The sequence below is a fragment of the Rhizophagus irregularis genome, chromosome 5, assembly GCF_026210795.1.
Source record: "Rhizophagus irregularis chromosome 5, complete sequence".
NCBI lineage: Eukaryota > Fungi > Glomeromycota > Glomeromycetes > Glomerales > Glomeraceae > Rhizophagus > Rhizophagus irregularis.
In genome coordinates this window covers 2,400,755-2,416,041 of record NC_089433.1, presented here as the reverse complement: position 1 = coordinate 2,416,041, position 15,287 = coordinate 2,400,755, and the positions used below count along the sequence as shown (strand labels likewise).

The 15,287-nt window shown below is 28.2% G+C and overlaps 2 protein-coding genes across 2 annotated transcripts; both read right to left on the bottom strand.

Moving 5' to 3' along the window:
- Window positions 1–3,405: 3,405 nt before the first annotated feature.
- OCT59_025055 (uncharacterized protein) lies at window positions 3,406–3,819 on the bottom strand (the record flags this gene model as incomplete). The annotated part of the gene is made up of 1 exon (XM_066135880.1): window positions 3,406–3,819. The coding sequence occupies one exon, from the start codon at window positions 3,817–3,819 to the stop codon at window positions 3,406–3,408; it is 414 nt and encodes a 137-aa protein (XP_065991832.1).
- Window positions 3,820–5,050: 1,231 nt separating this feature from the next.
- Window positions 5,051–6,010, bottom strand: OCT59_025054 (uncharacterized protein; the record flags this gene model as incomplete). Its single annotated transcript, XM_066135874.1, has 2 exons — window positions 5,051–5,145; window positions 5,503–6,010. The coding sequence occupies 2 exons, from the start codon at window positions 6,008–6,010 to the stop codon at window positions 5,051–5,053; spliced, it is 603 nt and encodes a 200-aa protein (XP_065991831.1).
- Window positions 6,011–15,287: the final 9,277 nt, after the last annotated feature.

Below are 15,287 nucleotides of genomic sequence, written 5' to 3'. Positions count from 1 at the left end.
AAATAATCGACCTGCCACCAAATGGTTCATTATTATGTTCAGGAAAAGCTTGTCGGAGCCGCTTATCAATTATAGCAAGTATTCGACGACTAACTATACTCTTCTCGTCAATTATTACGTAACTTACATCTTTTAATTTATCTTGTAGTTGCTTCAGCCGTTTCCCACTTATATCAAGACAGTTTGCGTTATTAACTATCAGAATTGATAGCCCTGAATGAATCGTTATACCTTCAGTGTTGAAGGCTGCAACTCCTGTCAAAGCAAGCACTGCTATAGGTGACTTAGATTCTCCTGCCATTTCTCGAAGCCTGCATCGGATTGCTTCTATTAGATAGGTCTTACCAGTCCCAGCAGTTCCCATCACAATGATTCTTAAAGGTTCATCTTGACGTCCCTCAAACATATTGTGATAATGTGATTCTATTCGCTCAAAAACAATTTTTTGATTAACATTTAACGTTTGATAATCCATTAATACATTTTTTTCTTCACCAATCTTAGGATTTCTACTTAAAAACGTATTAATATCCACGAGGTTCATATATCAGTAGTTCCCTCAGATCGTTAATCCAGTCATGGTTCTGATCCATGTCTCGCGAACCTAGATCAGAAGAGCAATCGAAATTTGGTTTTGGGCCCATCTCAGCAAGAAACATCCAGTCAGGTCGATGTTCATCTTGTTCATCATCTTCTTCTTCAAATAGTTCTTCTTTATCATTTATTTCGCTTTCTTCATCGTTTATATGTGACCCAAGTAGATCAATTGGATCAGCATTGATCTCTTCAATATAATCATTGTACAAAGATAACCATGCAATAGTTCCGTTTTTGGTTAAATCTTGATCTCAGTGTCAAACATGAAGAAGAACCTTCACTCGGCAAAACTCCTCCTATTGAGGACTCTCGCGTAAGAATGATGGATGTGGAAAGACACGCATAACATTTTCCTGTTGACACTCTTTCCATCGACCTTTAACCAATTTGTGTGTCAAATGAAGCCGGAATAGTGTGAAATCTTCAAGTTCGGTAGGTCGATCCCAATATATTTTCAAAGGTGATTTCTCTGTTCACCCTGAATCATTATTAACAGAATAAGATTCTTCACTTTTCCCAGTACCATGAATCCATCTTGGTGCTTCTTTGTTAAGATTCAAGATGACAAATTCTGACTTGAATGGTAAAGAGGAAGGCTGAGAAGAATATAGCAAGTTTCTTAGGTAGAGATGTCCCATTCCGCAACACTATATAATAAAAGCTTTTGGACCGGAGCAAGTAACGTATCTTCTGGCTGACTTTCACTAAGGATTCGATTTAATACGTCCGAAAAGGCTGATGATCGCGGTTCTACTTTGCTTGCATATTTTGCAACGTATTGCAGCGCAGCATGTATACTTAGGATTAACTTTAAATCCACATATGCCCGCCAACCCTGTAATTGAAGTTGACTATGTGAATTTATGTATTGATCGTTCCTTCTCGTTACAAGCTCCAGTTGTCCATTGTTATCATCTCGCACGAATGTTCTTTCAACAATTTCTTTAGGATATCTAAACTGGCAAATTTGTTGTCCTTCTCGGTTGATACGAAGATAGTACGCAGGACTACATCAGGTATGTCGTTGCAATTTATTAATCAAGTCGATGTAGTCTTGCTAGTCATCATTTAATTCATTGCTTTTCTTTTTGCATGGATGCCGTTTAGGAACAGGCATATCGAGTTCTAGATTTATTGTGGTAACGAGACTGTCAAGATATTGTATAATTTTATTCAGTTTGTTCTCATCTTTCTTCATATGCTTCCATTCTATTGTAGGTGCATTTTTTCTTTTTATGATTCCATGCATGTGAACACTGCTGTGATGTTGCCATTCGAACCTAAACCACCAATCTTCCAAATCCCATTATTTCTTTAAGACGTCGTTAAAGAAAATTTCAAATCGCTTATGAAAAAACCAGTTCATGATATGAGGATTATCCACGATATTTTGGTGATGGCGTTTGGCTGAAGTTTCACGATTACTGTTAGATGGCATAAGCTGATGGAGCTCAGGCCAATGCAAATCAGCGGCATTAAACGTAAAAAAGATTAAGCCATCCGATCCTATCTGCTTAATCATATCGTTTAATTCGTTACATCAAGCATACCAAAATTGATGAGATTCACATAAACCTTCTCCAAATCGCATGATTCTATTGGCCATATAGTTATTGCCTTAGGTAATTCTTTCCTGAATATCTGTAACAGTAATTTGCGCATCGGTAAGATTTTGCTTAACGTACACCTTTCCTTCTTGTAGTGCCCGCTAACGCATTTGGAAATTCAATGCAAAATACCGCCAATGAGCATGACGCGTAAATCTTTCGTTCTAGTATTGAAGAAGATACCTGAAATACTCGGCAGGCTTTATATCTCTAATACGTTCTGCGCGAAGGTCTGCACTTCCAGTCGGGTATAAGATTGGGAATGCGCATGCTATATACCCTGGCGTCTGAAATTTGTTAACAGGATTTCCTTTTATTTGTGGTCACATTATAGGATGATTTTCATTTTATATTCGATCGAGTGTGTTTCTAATAGCAGTATCTTCACGATTGGCTGAGGGTGGAAGTGGAATGACGGTACGTGTAATAACGTCATCTTCACTTTCGTCATAATTAATATCTTCATTAATATCTTGAAGTTGGTCATTTATTGTACCATCAATTGGCAGAGACTGGAGAATTTCATGATCGATGATTACGTCAGCATAGTAACGATTATTTTGTTTTAACCAGATTAACACTTGAGTGACCTTATCACGATGAACTTTGAAATCCCTAAACGCTTCCGCATTGCTCGCAGATTGATGACGTATGACAAGCATATCTAATAACGATGGATGCCTAGGAAGCTTTGAAGCAAATTCTTGGACATCTTGAGAAAAGTTGATTATGTTTCCTCGATATCCATGCTGACCTCCACAAAGTCTATAAACTGACATCACAGAAAATACTTGTGCAACCAACATTTTCTCAATTTCTGTGAGATCACGAAGTTCATCAGATTTGCTTTGGGTTTATATTGTTATCTTTAGAAAATTTTTTTGGCTGCTTCTCTTTATGGCAATGTTGGCATTCCCCCTTATACAGTCAAACCTCTATATACCAATATAGATGTTTTTGGAAAAAAATATCAGTATATCAAAATATCGGTACATTATGAAAATTTATATATCGATATTAATAATAAAATGTAGATTAATATCGGTATATAAAATTTTATATAAAATTACAATGTATTTTAAATTATTTAATAAAGTAATTTCATTTAAGTCAAATTCTAATAAAATATTTTGAAAAAATATCGATATATTATTTATATTTATTATATTAACATATTAGTGTATATTATATAAAAACTATATTAAAGGATTTGAACAAAATTATCTAACGTAGTTTGCTTTGAGTTATTAACATGTAATTTTAATACTTGATGCCTTAACTTCTGCAATACACTTAATTCATTTGGGTTAATACAAACATCTGATGAATGTTTAAAAAATAAAACAAGATCATCCAAATAACCTAAAGCTTTTGTTTCAGGAATTACTACTGGAGGCTCTTCATCTGGATCCATTTCTGGTTCATTATTATTATTTGACTTTATCATAGACACAATTTCATCATCGGTTAACCCTTCATTACTTTTCAAACAATCATCAATATGAAGAAATTCATCTGCATCCATAAGATTATCAAATGGTAGTTCGTTAATTAAATCTTGTAATTCCATTTCATCATGTAATGCTTGATCTTCAATTTTATCAATTTCGTCCATTTCATTTATTGGTAGAATTCCTGTATATTTCCAACAATTATTAATGGTTTGTTGACTTACAGAATTCCAAGCATTCACGCTGAAATCAATTGAATCATGAATATTTATGGAAGTAGACTCTTTGTTAAGTTCTTGTGAAATTTCATATGCTTCAATTCTATTTCTAACAAGTAATTTCCGGTACTGTGCCTAAATTATTGAGAGTTTACCATAAATCAAATTAGACTTCATAAGAAAATTACTATTGCAAATTAATAATAAAAATCACTAACTTTAAAGGAATTAATGATCTCTGCATCGCATGGCTGTAAATGAGATGTAGTATTTGGTGGCAAAAAATGAATAACCACATTTGTTAAATTAACATCTTCATTTATAATGTGTACGGGAGCATTGTCAACAAGTAAAAGGATATTGCGATTTTGTAATCTAATTTGCCTGTCCAATTTTTTAAGATAATCGTTCCAAATACTAACTTGCATCCATGCAGTTGAATTCCAGTAATAGTTTACTGGTAATTCTTTTTTTTCCCATTCAATGCTCGTGGATTCTGGTATTTATAGATAAATAATGGTTTTAATTTTTCAGTACCGGTAGCATTGCATGTAAGAAGTAGAGTAACCCGCTTTTTAGATTTCTTTTTTTCTGAAAGAGGCCCTTGTGCTAATGTTTTTGATGGTTCAAAATCCCAATACAATCCTAAAATAAACGAATCTTAAAAATAAAAAATAGGAGCTTTATTGGGAAAAATAATCTTACCTGTTTCATCACAGTTAAAAACATCATTTAAGTCATAATCTTTAATAATTTCGTGTAAAATATCTCTTTCTTCATCTAAGGTTTCTAATGGCGCACTTTTGGCTTCACCCCACTTAATATATTCCTTTAAATTATGCCATCTTTTGAATTTGTCAATCCATCCATTAGAAAATGAAAATTTATTGATTTCAAATTGCTGTGCAAAATATTTGGCCTTTTTCACGTAAAATATCAGTGTTGATGGTAAGTTCTGCAGTAAGTGCATTTGTTACCCATAATGAAAGGGCTTCTTCTACTTGAGGAAAATAAACAGGCCTCTCCTTTTGTTTATTTGCGTCTTCAGAATCTGGGTTTACAAGTAACCACTTTTCTTTTTTTTTAAAATATCTGAAACAGTATTTTGCTTAACTTTATATAAAACAGCAAGTTCCTCTTGAGTAGGGCGTGGCGTTTTCTGAGAATCTAAACAGAGTTAACGCTTTTGTGCATGTGTCAATACAATTCTTTTATTTGGTTGGAAGGTATCTTGAACAGACTTCCTTTTTCTTTGTTGTTGAGACATCATTACTAGTTAAAATACGACGCGTTAAAACAAAAAAAGCTAGTATATATGTTGGTGTAACTTGAAATATCGGTATATAGTACTATATATCACTTATTAAGGGACAAAGAAATTGCATCGGTATATGTTACATTGTGAAACAATATGTAATATCAGTATAGTGAGGTTTTTTTATTAATTGTTAATGGGATAAGAGAAATTTATCAGTATATGTCAATTATCGGTATATAAACTATCAGTATATCAAGGTTAGACTGTAATTACAATTGATGGAAAACTTTCATTGCACGTCGTGTAGAGCGAATGTTTAAATTTATTAACTTTGTTACGAAATTTCTTTAGAAGATCTCGCTCAAATTCACCAAGTACACCAGCATCGGTATGTGTATCTGCGCCATCTTCTGTGCCGTCATCTTCTGCACCGTCACCTTCTGCGTCGTCTGCGCTACTATCTTGATACTTTTGCTGCAGATTTTTTTGTTGTGAATTCAAGTCTTGGGCCATTGTATTTTGAATATTTTTCAGGTATTTTCTTCGTTCATGGTAGTAACTAAGACATTTTTCACGTTGTTCGTCCGTTTCTGTTGCTAACTTTACGCGTTTTTGTTCTTTATCACGTGCGTCATGTGCCTCTCGCTTTTTAGCATTTGCATTTTCTCTTGCTCTTTTTTGCTGCGTAATTTCACGTTGCTTTGCAAGGCATGTTTCACGTTGACTAGATGGTTTATTCTTTCTAGCTTTATACTTTTGAAGTGTGTCTCGGCTTATGAATTTATTATCCATTATGCATGCTATAGAGAAACTCCATAGTGGCTTGTACTTTACTTTGTTAATCGAATATCGCATATGATCATCATGCCAGATTACCATATTTAGAATAAATATTAGTAATAAAAAATGGTTAATTATACATTTATTTTTACAAATTTATTTTTACCAATTTTCAATTGTTGTTAATAATTAATTACATGATAATAGTATGATATACTTATTTAAATTTTATTTTACAAATAATACTCAAATTTTATTAACATATATATTCAATTATTACATTTGATATTTATGATTACTACATTTCTTATCTAACCTTAAATTTGAAATGTTGCAAAAGTAATTAACAAAATTTTCTCGCTCTGGACCCCAACGGTTTCTGTTTCCTAGTTTAATTTAAATGTGTTTATATTTAAGAAAAAAAATATTTTAATTCTATTTTATAAAGTATTTAAAAAGTATTTTAGTAAAGTTTTTGAGGCAAAAAAATAATTATAACTGAAATAAAAAAAAAATCTAAGTTAATAAATAAATATTAAACCGTAATACATGTCAGTGTTATATATTAAAATCAGAAATTTTATATTAAAATTGAAAAATCCTATTACAAATAGCCAAAAATTGGCAATTTCATGTTAAAAATCAGAAATATTATATTAAAATCAGAAATATTTATTAAAATTGGAAATATTATATTAAAATTGCCAAAAAATCAGACAGCCATGCAAAAATCTGATTTTTATTTATTTGACCTGTAAAAAATACGTATGAATTTTAATATACTGTAGAATAATACATATACCATATTTTTTATTTACAATATTTTTGTGAATCATATACAAAATACTGATATACAGTAGAAATGAAATACGTTATAGACATATGAATTTAATATACTGTATCACACAGTATGTTTACCATATACTTTATTGTATTTTTTACTAAACATATATTGCGAACAGTATACATTATACTGATATGCCGTATGTAAAAATGCAAACTGTATCAAAAATACGTATATACAGGACCCCGAATAATACTAATATAACTCACAAATGATCGGCATGCATTTACTATTAACTCTACGCAACTTTTTTTTCATAGTAACGCTACGCAAATCCAAATCTTAGTTCAAAAAAATTTTTGTTACTAATATAATTCATTTCACATTTTTTCTATTAAAATATTAATAAAATGGTGCGAAAATCACCATTTATTTGTTAAAATGGTGCGTTTCGCACTTTTTCTATTAAAATATTAATAAAATCATGCGAAACTCACCATTTATTTGTTAAAATGGTGCGTTTCGCACTTTTTCTATTAAAATATTAATAATATCATGCGAAACTCACCATTTATTTGTTAAAATAGTGCGTTTCGCACTTTTTTATAATAAAATATTAATAAAATGGTGCGAAACTCACCATTTATTTGTCAAAATGGTGTGTTTCGCACTTTTTTATATTAAAATATTAATAAAATGGTGCGAAACTCACCATTTATTTGTCAAAATGGTGTGTTTCGCACTTTTTTATATTAAAATATTAATAAAATGGTGCGAAACTCTCCATTTATTTGTCAAAATGGTGCGTTTCGCACTTTTTTATATTAAAATATTAATAAAATGGTGCGAAACTCTCCATTTTTTTGTTAAAATGGTGCGTTTCGCACTTTTTTATATTAAAATATTAATAAAATGTGCGAAACTCACAATTTTTTTGTTAAAATGGTGTGTTTCGCACTTTTCTATTAAATTATTAATAAAATGGTGCGTTTCGCACTTTTTCTATTAAAATATTAATAAAATGGTACGTTTCGCACTTTTTTATATTAAAATATTAATTAAATGGTGCGAAACTCACCAATTATTTATTAAAATTGTGCGTTTCGCACTTTTTTCTATTAAAATGTTAATAAAATGGTGCGAAATTCACCATTTTTTGTTAAAGTAGTGCATTTCGCACTTTTTTTTTATTAAAAAATATTAAAATAATGCGAAATGCATTACTTTTTGTTACTATATACAATTAATTACCAAAATCCGTAATATTGCAAATTTCATAAATATATTACGGACCCATCCTTAATGGTTTTGCGCAACTTAATTTTTATTTACTACTATCAATATTATACAATTGATCAACATATAATGCAATATATTTATAAACTCTACGCAAACGTGATATGTGAGTTATCCCAAAATTGACCGATCTACGCAAACTCAATTTATGGGTTTAAAAAGTAATTTCATATAAACTCTACGCAAACCCATTTGTGAGTTATATCAGTATTATTCGGGGTCCTGTATATACAGTATAAAAATCATATACATATTTTTTATAGGGATTTTGCCTTTGCCCATGACTTTGTTTTGACTTATGATGATGACGTTGTCTGCGAATCTAATCCAAAACACCTTTTCAAACAATACTATCAAATGCAGTTGATGCGTGGCTTCTTGCAATTAACGCGATTTCACTTCACTTCTTTATTATCATTTAATATAGATTATATTGTTGATTGTGAACTTAACTAGTTCGTTTTGAAATTTAAACCTTCTCATGTTACTTATGAATATGCTGCACAACATCATATTTTCAAGTTTAACCCTATAAAAAGTATTTATATTTAAAATATAATTAAAAACTTTTTAAAATATATTTAAATTATACTTAAAATATATTTAATTTAAAAATTGCGAAATACTTATAATATACTTAAAATGTATTTAAAATTATCTTAAAATATATTTCTAATATATTTAATTTTTGCCAAAATACTTAAAATATACTTAAATTATACTTAAATCAAAATTTAAGTATATTATAGATATATTTTTTACATAATTAAAATATACTTATAATATATTCATAATATATTTTAAGTATATTTTAAATACATAAAAAATATACTTATAATAGTTTTATAATATACTTAAATTTTAATTTAAATATAATTTAAATATATTTTAAGTATATGGGCAAAAATTAAATATATTAGACATATGTTTTAAGATAATTTTAAGTAGAGGCAGGCTTCGAATCCTGCCATCTGATCATCCTAATCAATCCGTCTAATAGGTGCATTCGGATTGATCGATTTAATCCGTCAATAGACTTGGATTTACGACCGGATATCCGATCAATCCTATACGAGATCAACAAAAAAATTCCTTTTTAGGAAATTTTATGTTACACGACCAGAAACTAAATTTAGAAAAACTGGTTTTTTGTGGAACGGGTATCGCCAAGATTGGAAACAATCGACATACCCGTGCATCACGTAACAAAAGTTAAATACCTAATCATAAATTCCGGCTGAAATTAAATGATCAGCAAAAAATTTCCTTTTTAGGATTCTTGTGAAACCCAAAATTTCATTTTTACTGGGAAACAAAATTGCCTTTTTTTTGGATTTGTGTAATGTTACTCATACCCTAAAAAGGATAATTCCATGCCGATTACTTAATTCCGGCCGGAATTATAATCAATCTGGTCAATCCACGGATAATCTGATGATCCGATTTTTTAATCCGGATTGATCTGTCACGTGATCATCTGGATGACGGATTGACCAGATTCATCCGGAGCGCACTTCTAATTTTAAGTATATTTTAGATATATTAAAAATATATTTTAAGTATTTTGCAATTTTTAAATTAAATATATTTTAAATATATTTTAAATATATAATAAGTATAATACTTTTTATAGGGTAAACTTTTCTTGGATGAATTACCCACTTTGGAAAAACTCAAAAGATCATGCCTAGACTTATACATGGACGCTGTTCTTGTATCAACCGCATGGAAGATTTGATGCACCTTTTTATGTGCAAAAGACGTCGATTACCTATACAACAAATCCTTCAATCTTATCAAAATTATTTGATTTCTAAAATTCAAGAAGCCAGAAAATTGGCTGATATTGATTTTATCCCATTTATTACTAAACTTTCCTCTCTTTCATGCTGGTTTTTTTCTTCTACAAACTGGTTCTCCCATGCTCTTGTCCATAGTTCACAGGTCGAAATGCTAAAAATTGGCAAAAAAATGGTGTGAAAAGCAGTGGCTATTTTTGGCTATTTGCGAATTAATCTATACTATTTGTAAATAGTTTATATAAATTTGCGAATAGTTTATGCAATTCTAGCTTTTTTTTGCCTGTTTTTGGTCATTTGACGTGTGGTTGTTTACCCAAACTTTTTGTTAACTTATTTGTCGATTTAGCCATCCAAGAAATTCTGCGATGAAGGTTGTCGCTGCTATTCACAACAACTTTGTTCAAAAATTTAGAAGACGAATTTGAAATCTGTATAAATTCGCGTTCTTATGATAAAAGTAGATGGAAAATGCGATAAATATCACTTATAAGTTGAAAACTACCTTAGGCCATCAAATTTGCTAATGTCAACATACATACCTTACTCATTTTTACCACCTTTGACCCTATACGATTCACGTGATTCTGGAACCGATTGGTTGAAGAACTCAATGAAATATGGTTTGCCTTGGTTTAATCACTTTTCGGGTTTTATGGATCATCTAACGGTGCTGCTTAATAACAGCTTTTGCAGGATGGTGTCAATTTTTATAGTGGGCATGCTATTCATTATTTTGTTAGCATAGTTGCTTCTACTTTGGTTGAAATATATCAAGGAGGAAGATCTGGGGAAATTTAATGTAATGCGATTTTTCTTTTTTAGATTAATTTTTTACTTTATTTTTTCTTAGGAGACTATATAGCTTTGTTTTTTAGTTAGTTTTATTTGGTTTATTTCTTTGTAATGTTCGAATAAATTTAATAAAAATAAAGGCTACTATGTCACGTTTGCCTAGTTTTTGATCAATATAATATAATGCTTATACAAATTAAGTAATTTGTGTAGTTGGTTATACTGTATGTATGTATTATAAATTTCTATCATCATTTCCACTTTAGTAATATTTTTTTTCTTTTACATATACAAAAAAGATTATTTGTTTCAAAAATACAGTTTTCTTGTTGATTGAACTTTAAAAATAAGTATAAAATACAATTTAAATAGCAAAAATATATGTAATTTTACAAAAAAAAAAGTTTTTTAAGTTAAAAAAGGCAGTTAATTAGATAGTTTTACATAAAATATAAAAAATTACTTTTTATAATAAAAAAAACAATTTTTTATTTCTATAAAACTTCTAATGAAACTTTTTTTAACCAGCAAATATTTTATTTTTAGGTATAATTTAGCAAAATAAATAACTTTCATTAAGCTTAAAAAGGTGATTCTTAAACCAGATTTTGTTATTTATAAATTTAGTTAAAATTTTTTAATTAGAACATTAATAAATCTTTTTTTATTTATTAAAATAATATCATTAGATCTATCTTAGTATTAATAAATTGTTTTTTAATTGAAAACCTAATTAGATATAATGGTTTTTTTGTTTATTTAAATTAAATTTTAATATTAAATTTTGTTATTATTGTAATAATGCTAATACTTATAATTTATTAAATTTTAATTTATTTAGCATAAAAATAAAATAAAAACTATTTATTTATAAAAAAATTCTTATTAGCTATATTAGCTGTTAATTTTTTTATATTTAAATAAGAAATATTTCAAAAAAGGGTGATTTTAATACTCGTTTGGAGTAAAAATAACTTTATCACATGATTTATAATTATATCAAAAATAAATTATTTACATAATAAAATTAAATATAAGATTTACACTCATGGGGTATATTTGCTGGCAGGTAAGATGCAAATTATTTAAAATAGGTTTGATTTGTGAAATTTTTCCTTTAAATAAGAAGTACCGCTCCCTTTGAATATAATAAAAAATAAAAAAAAATAAAAAACAATATGTAATAATAAATATCTTATCAATTATCATTATAAACAAATAAAAGATAATGAAGATTTATTAGTAAATTAGCCTTCAAATTATATAACCAAAAAATAAAAAATAACTTCTTCTTTAACTCCATTATACAAGTAAGAATTTTTTAATCAATAAATATACACTTACAATAATAATCAAATGAATTACAAAATTTATATATACCATTATTTTATTTATATTATTTTTAGTATTTAGATACTGCTTTTAATAGTGACTAGTAGGTTTATCATATAGCAAACATTTTTATTGTTACCTTACAACTTGATTGTCATTAATTGCTTGTATCAGAACTTTTCCTTTTGATGATACTTCTATAGCACTTTTTATTCTTTTTTTTGAAGAAGCTTTACAAATTTTATTACATTAGGATTACTAATATGCTCAATTAAATTCCTTTGTAATAAAATGATATTACTACCATTTTAATTAGATTTATAATTTTCTATACTATTATTTTTATTTAAATAATTATTATTAATACCACCTTCTGCATTTTGATTATGTTTTATTGCAATAAATTTCTTTAATATTTGAATTAACTTGTGATAATTATTAATTTCTAATGCTATATTAATAGCAGTTTTAGCAATTGAAAATGCAATTTCAAATCTATTATACTGAGGTATATTTTAATAAGTAACTTCATCATAATTTAAATTATGAAAATTCTGTAAGAATTGAAATGTTGTTGTAGTCTGAAATGATAATGTTGAAACATCTGTAGCTGATTCTATTGCTATAAGAATTGGTGAGTTTTCAAGATTACATATTGGCTAATTAGAAAAATTAAGCCAATTAATATTTAAGCTCGGTTAATAGATTCATTATATAACTGATGGATTACTTATTGTCATTAGTATATAAAATTATGAGAGATTTTTTTGATTAGCCAATATAAAGATTTAAATTAATCAAAATACAGTTTTTGTACTATCTAATTGGTATAATTCAAATATGAAACTTTGCTATACTTGAGTATAGTATCATATAACTAGAAATATGTCATACACATTATGTATTCTTTACAAAAACTTAACATTTTTAATCAATATAGAATTGATATTGTTAAGTTTATTTTAACGGTATCATTTTGATATCATTTTGATATCATTTCAATATCAATTTAATATCAATACAATATCAAAATAAAGTATTATCATTTCTATATCATTTCGATATTAAATTGATATTGAATAATATCAAAATGATAATCATATGGGCTGATTTATCTACTTTTAATTAAAATATTGATTTTATTACATTTTTATTATACAAATTACTATATAATATACAGTAAATTGGGAGTGAGTATTAAAAAACTTTTATTTAATGTTACTATACTTTAAGTTGGTAAATATTTCTTTTAAATTAATATAATTCTTAGCACTTACTATATATATTAAAAATTTGTATCTCAACTTTAAACGTAAATATCTCCAGATCTAATAATCCAATCGGCAAGCTCTTTTTTCGCTCATATAGACCAGATCAAGGGCTTTCCGAAGAGCCTAAATTTATAAAAAACAGATCAGTGGATCCCAAGATATTTGCATTTAAGCATGTTAAAAAGTTCGTACCTCAACTTTAAATGTAAATATCTCTGGATCTAATGATTTAATCGGCGAGCTCTTTTTTCGCCTATAAAGTCCAGAACAAGGGCTTTCCAACGAGCCTAAAATTATAGAAAACGGATTAGTGAATCTTGATATATTTGCGTCTAAAGATGGTAATACAAATTCTGATATAAAATAATTATTTTTATTGTTTGAAAATATCTATTATGATACCATCTTTTATATGATATTTTTATTATACTTTTATAAACATTTATAGCTACTAAGACTATATAAATTTTTATTTTACTTTATATTTTATTAAAATATACTTACTTTTTAATAATATATGTTAAAAATTCCATATACAGTATATGAGAAATGGGTTTTTTATTAGTGAAATGGGTGTTTTCACACCTCTTTTACATTTAATAATTTAAGTTTCGCAAATGTAAATTTTTGTTCAATTTATTATTTAGTCAAGTGATCATCAATCAGATGATTTTTTGGTATTACAAATAGAGCTCCGAACGAGTGAAAGTCGAGCCGTATATGTAATCGATTCGACTCGAGTTAAATCGAAAGTCAAGTCAGCTTAAAATTATAAAAATATAAACTCGACTCGATTCGAGTCGAGTTGGCCCGTCAAACCGAATCGAGTCGAGTCGAATTAAATCATGTGATTTTAATTCGGCTATGCCGATCATTTCCTTTTTTTGGCGATAGCCATTCCACAAAATTCCATTTTTGTAATTTTCAAAAATTTTTCGTCTCGGATTTTGTGTAACATAATTTCCAAAAAAGGAAATTCCATAAATTTGGCCGGAATTATGTTTAATTCGAACAACTTGCTCATTTTCGATTTTATTAAATTATTCGCTGCTCGAATCGATTCGATTTGATTGTAATTTTCAACTCGACTCGACTCAACTCAACTCGACCAACTCGCGAGTCAACTCGACTCGTTTCGGAGCACTAATTACAAAACAATTTTGAATAACGAAAATTGTGAAAATCAGTCAATGCTTAACTTGTCTGAAGTAAGTGAAATCAAAGTCGCTATATGGTAAGGGGGATCGTAAGTTTATTGGTTATTTGAAAAGTGGGTTGATATGCGAACAGCATTAGATAATCAATATACTTGGGAACAAGTGAACCTGTCTTGAAATCGACACGTACCTCCAAAGCAACCAACAAGGTCACAAGGTAATAATACCAACAAGAACTAAAGAACTTCCGTTATAAGCCAACAGACCCTGTAAAAAACAGCAGAATTTTTCAAGAATTCTAAGAAGAAACCACAAAAGACAAAGTCTGATAAAAAATTCAAGAAGGATAAAAAAGACAAGTCCCGTAAAGCATCGAGATCGAAGATCTTAGTGGAAATTATAGATGTTTTGCGTAAATTAATTTAGTTTAGATTAATTTAGATTTCACAAATTTATTATTTCATTTTACTTGGTGCGATAAATAAAAAACTAATTTTATCCTAGTCAGGTTTTTAGGGTGAAGGAAATAGGTCATTTTCCCAAATTAAGAATTATGACACTATAGTGTAGGTATTAAATAGAACTTATATAGAAACTAGTTGGATAGTTTTCGTTTTAGTTCATCATATTGCCTGCCTTCCTATGTATAAGTCATTAGACTTCCTATATGTATTGATCTTTAACATTTATCGCTAATAAAAAATAAAAAAAACAAAAAAACAAAAGACAAATCAGCCCATATGTTAAAATGATATTAAAATGACATCTTTAAATTAAACTTTTTAGATGTTGTTTTGATGTCATTTCTATTATCATTTTGATCTCATTTCAATATCGATTTAATATTGAAATAATATCAAAATGATAATACTTTATTTTGATATCATATCGATATTAAATCGATATTAAAATAATATCAAAATAATATCAAAATAATATCAC